The 3,729-nt window shown below is 63.4% G+C and overlaps 1 protein-coding gene across 1 annotated transcript; it reads left to right on the top strand.

Moving 5' to 3' along the window:
• The first annotated feature begins 451 nt into the window (after window positions 1-451).
• LOC136531605 (uncharacterized) lies at window positions 452-2,661 on the top strand. Its single transcript, XM_066524261.1, has 3 exons — window positions 452-564; window positions 1,366-1,864; window positions 2,341-2,661. The coding sequence occupies exons 1-3, from the start codon at window positions 452-454 to the stop codon at window positions 2,659-2,661; spliced, it is 933 nt and encodes a 310-aa protein (XP_066380358.1).
• The last annotated feature ends 1,068 nt before the right edge of the window (window positions 2,662-3,729 follow it).

Raw genomic sequence — 3,729 nt, 5'->3', positions numbered from 1 at the left:
TCCCCACTGGGAGTTGTGGCTCCACTTGTTCCGAGCGACGTTCACCACCAAGCCGGGGGGAACGAGGGGGGCTCGGAAGGTGCAGAGGGCCGGCGGCTGCACCCTTCACGTGCGGCAAGACCGGCAGTCCCTCTACATCCCGGCCCAGCTGTCATCGTCCAACCGTCGTTGGTATGACGGCTGGTTCTACCTCCGCAACGACGGCGGAGGACTTCCCCCTTACACCGGGCGGGTCGTGGAGAGTCAACCGGAGAAGTGGGGGTACGGCGTCATCCAGGCCGATCAGCCCAGGCTGGAACCGCTTTTGAGGGCCTTGCGGAAGCTGCGTGACCATGGCCTTTCGGCGGCTGTGGTCGTGGCGGCTTTTCACCGCCAGAGGGTGTTGCCGCTGATGGCTCGGCGGCGGCGGCTGTTCGAGATGACGCCGAGCGATCCGATCGCCGGTATCAAGATGTCCGCCTTCGCCCTTACCGACGAAGAGACCCTGCGTCGGGTGAGGGAAACGGTGGACGTGAAGCCGAAGATTGAGGATTTGATGCCGTTCCCGATGCGCCCGTCGCGGGGGTATGTCTCGCTGGTAAGTTGGAAGTTGCCGAGGCTCTCGCGGCCTTCTTGCTTTTTGCCCTTTCGTCTGTTGTCTTACTTCGTCGTTCCCTCAAGGGATAAGAGATGTGCGAGGCTCTCCGCCGCCCGTACCCGAGGACGCCCGGCGGCGGTCCGCGAACAGGGCGCGTGCCGAGGAGGAGAAGAGGAAGAAAGATGCCAAGGAGGCGAAGCGCACGAAGAAGATCCTTGCGCGCGAAAAGCTGGACGCCCGCCGCCGGCGTCAGAAGCTCGACGGTCTCCCGTTGGAGCCGTCTCCTTCGTCGTCGGCGTCGGATTCTTCGAGCGACGGCGGCGGGCGCGAGGTGGGGACGGCCTGTTTGGAACACCTCCCCGACATCAGGGAGATGGTACCCCGGGGCGCCGGCAAGGAGCCTGACGCCCCTAGGACGAGGAGGAGGTGTCCCGGGGCTAGTGGCGGCCCGTCCCGGGGCCGAGGCCGACACACCCGAGGCGCGGGTGTCGGAGGAGCGTGCCGTCAGCCCGATGGGTTCGACGGTGGAGATGGAGCGGGTGACGGTGGGGGCGACCCCATTGTCTCCGCGAAGGGTCGAGGAGGTGCCGGGGTCCGACGGAGGCCAGCTGGCACTGGTGGACACCGAGGCCGCGCTGCTGCCATCACCGCCACCGTCGCAGAGGAGGCAGGCGGTGTCGAAGCGGCTGCATCCCCGTTCGCGGTAAGCGTCTTCTTCGATGGAGTCCGTAGTACTTCTTGTTTGCCCCTTGATCGCATGCTGACCTTGGGAGTATCTTTGTTTCCAGCCAGACGCATCTGGTGGAAGATCCTCCCTTGGCGCCCCGTAAGGCGCTCAAGGTGAACGTTAGCTCCTCCGCCCATCAGGCAGCGGAGGCGCAGGCTGGCGTGCAGCGTGGCGCGGCGTCGGACGAGGCCATTTCGGAGGAGGTAGCTGCCCAGGGAAAGGGTGCCGAGGCGGCCGTGGAGCGAGTGGAGGAGGGGGAGCCCACGCCTCGCGATGTTGTGGGTCTTGGGGCGACGGAGGCTGGGGCGTCTAGCACTGCCGAGGCCATTGAGAGTGAGGCCGGGGCCCCCAAGACCTCCGAGGTTAGGGCGGTGGACTCCGGGGCCATCGAGGTAGAGATGGCGGAGGCCAGAGCCCCTGGGTCCATCGAGACCGAGGCGATGGAGGTGGAGGCGGAGCAAACTTTGGCGTCGCCCCTGGTTCAGACAATCTCGTCTGATGATTCTTCCCAAGGGAAGGAGGCGGCGGACGTCGAGGCGGCCAGTGCCACGGAGCAGCAAGTCCCAGATCCTGCCGAGGGGAGTTCAGCCCTTGCCCCGCTACGGCCCGAGCCCCGTGGGTGGAACTTCCCGCGTGTTTTCTGGCGGGACCAGGCTGATCCCGAGGGGGAGCCTGTGTTCGCCCTTGAAGACATCGCCGAGGGGGGGCGTTGGGATACCCTCGAGGAGTACCGCCAACTGGCAGTGCGGTCGTTGCAGACAGCGATGACTGTCATGGAAGGGGACTTGCCTGGTGTCACTCGGGTAAGTACTTTCGTGTCTCGTGCCGAGTTGTCCTCGCAGTGTTTGACGTGCGTTTTTTACCTTTTTAGGAGCTCGAGACCCGGTCCCTTGGGAAATCGGTGTTCCTACGGAGGGAGAGGGGTGTCTAGGACCAGCTCCGGCGGCAGAGGGGCCTGCTTGCCGATGCCCAGGGGCTTTTGTCGGCACGGAGTGCGGAAGTGGAGGACCTCCGCCTTCGTTGTGCTGACCTTCAGGCCGAGCTGGTCACGGCTAAGGGCCAGGCTGCCCCTCTGGTGGCGAAGATCAAGGAACTGGAGGAGGAGCGAGACTCCTTCAGGTCTCGGGCCCAAGAAGCAACGGCCTCTGCAAAGGCCACGGCCGGACAGCTGGGTGCGGAGCAGAGTGAGCATCAGGCGACAAAAGTCGCCCTGGCAGAGGCTACCAAGGCGGCCGAGGCCTCTCGGGTCGAGGTCTTAGCCTGGAAGAACAAGGCCGAGGGTAAGTTCCGCTGGACCGTGTTCCTCGTTCATTTGTTCCGGTTCGCGTTTGACTCCTGCCCCTTCGTTGCGACGTAGATCTGGAGAAAGAGGCTTCCCAGGCGGCTGAGGCCTCTGTCGCAGCGCAAGCGGCGCTGGATGTTGAGGTCCGGGAGCACGAGGCGCTGTGCAACGCTGTTCGTACCGCCTGCGAGGCCCTGGACGTCGAGGAGGTCCAATCAGCCAGCTCCCTTGGGAGCCGCCTGATTGCATTGAGCGGCCGCGTCCACGAGAGGCTCCGGGGGGCGTTGCACACGGGTGTCAAGCGTGCCCTGGCCGTCGTCTCCTCGCACTACGCCATCAACCTCGAGGCTGTCAGCGACGGCTACGTGTTGCCAGAAGATGACGACGAGGCGGATGCGGAGGTCGTGAAGCTGTTGGAGGCGGCCGAGGCACCTGGCACAGCGCTGGCCCGTCTATTTGAAGAAGAGGTGGTCCCTCCCGCGCCGGCCGCCGGTCCTTGAGCTTTGATCTGGGCCAAAAGGGGTCGTGTAACCGGATTGGATTAGTTGTCATATCGTGACGTCTTTGTGGTCGTCGAGGCCTGTAAAGTATTTGCGTACGTGCGTCTTTTAATCGTTTTCTGTTCTACTTCCGAGCCTGTGCCCTCTGTCTCGATCTTGGGAACCCGCAAAGAAATCCCTCGGGACCTAAGCCGTCCTTCGGCGAAGGGTGGTGAGGGAGCTGCCGTAGCCCAGAGGCGTAGGCCGTTCTCACGTCTCGACCGGCCCTTTGGCCTCCAAACAAACTTTTGGTCTTTGGGTTTCTTGTGAGGGTCCCGTCGGAGTGCGAGAGAGTTTGGCGTAGAAATTTTTTGAAAGACCATTAACAAACGGTATTCGAGACTTAGGGGGGTTTTTAGGGGGTTCCCCCTTTTTAGCCCCCGAGGGGGGCTCGGCTTTGCAGGGGCAGAGCCGAGTCTCCCTTATAGCGCTATTGTGACGTCGAGCCCCCATTGATAGACAAGCTCTCTGCATAGAACTTCCTCGGAGCCTACGCTGTCCTTTGGGTGAAAAGGTGGTGAGGGAGCTGCCGTAGCCCGGAGGCGTGGGTCGTTCTCACGGCTCGGCCAGTCTTTTCGCCTTTGAGACGATCGTGCGGCCCTTA

Source organism: Miscanthus floridulus, unplaced genomic scaffold, assembly GCF_019320115.1.
Source record: "Miscanthus floridulus cultivar M001 unplaced genomic scaffold, ASM1932011v1 fs_378_2_3, whole genome shotgun sequence".
NCBI classification, from domain to species: Eukaryota; Viridiplantae; Streptophyta; class Magnoliopsida; order Poales; family Poaceae; genus Miscanthus; species Miscanthus floridulus.
This window is presented reverse-complemented; position numbering and strand designations above follow the sequence as displayed.

Coding starts and splice junctions, on each gene's coding strand:
- LOC136531605 (XM_066524261.1), top strand. CDS start 452: ATGTCCGCCTTCGCCCTTACCGACGAAGAGACCCTGCGTCGGGTGAGG. Junction 565..1,365: donor CCGATGCGCCCGTCGCGGGG/GTATGTCTCGCT, acceptor CTTTGTTTCCAG/CCAGACGCATCTGGTGGAAG. Junction 1,865..2,340: donor CCAGTGCCACGGAGCAGCAA/GTCCCAGATCCT, acceptor GCTGACCTTCAG/GCCGAGCTGGTCACGGCTAA.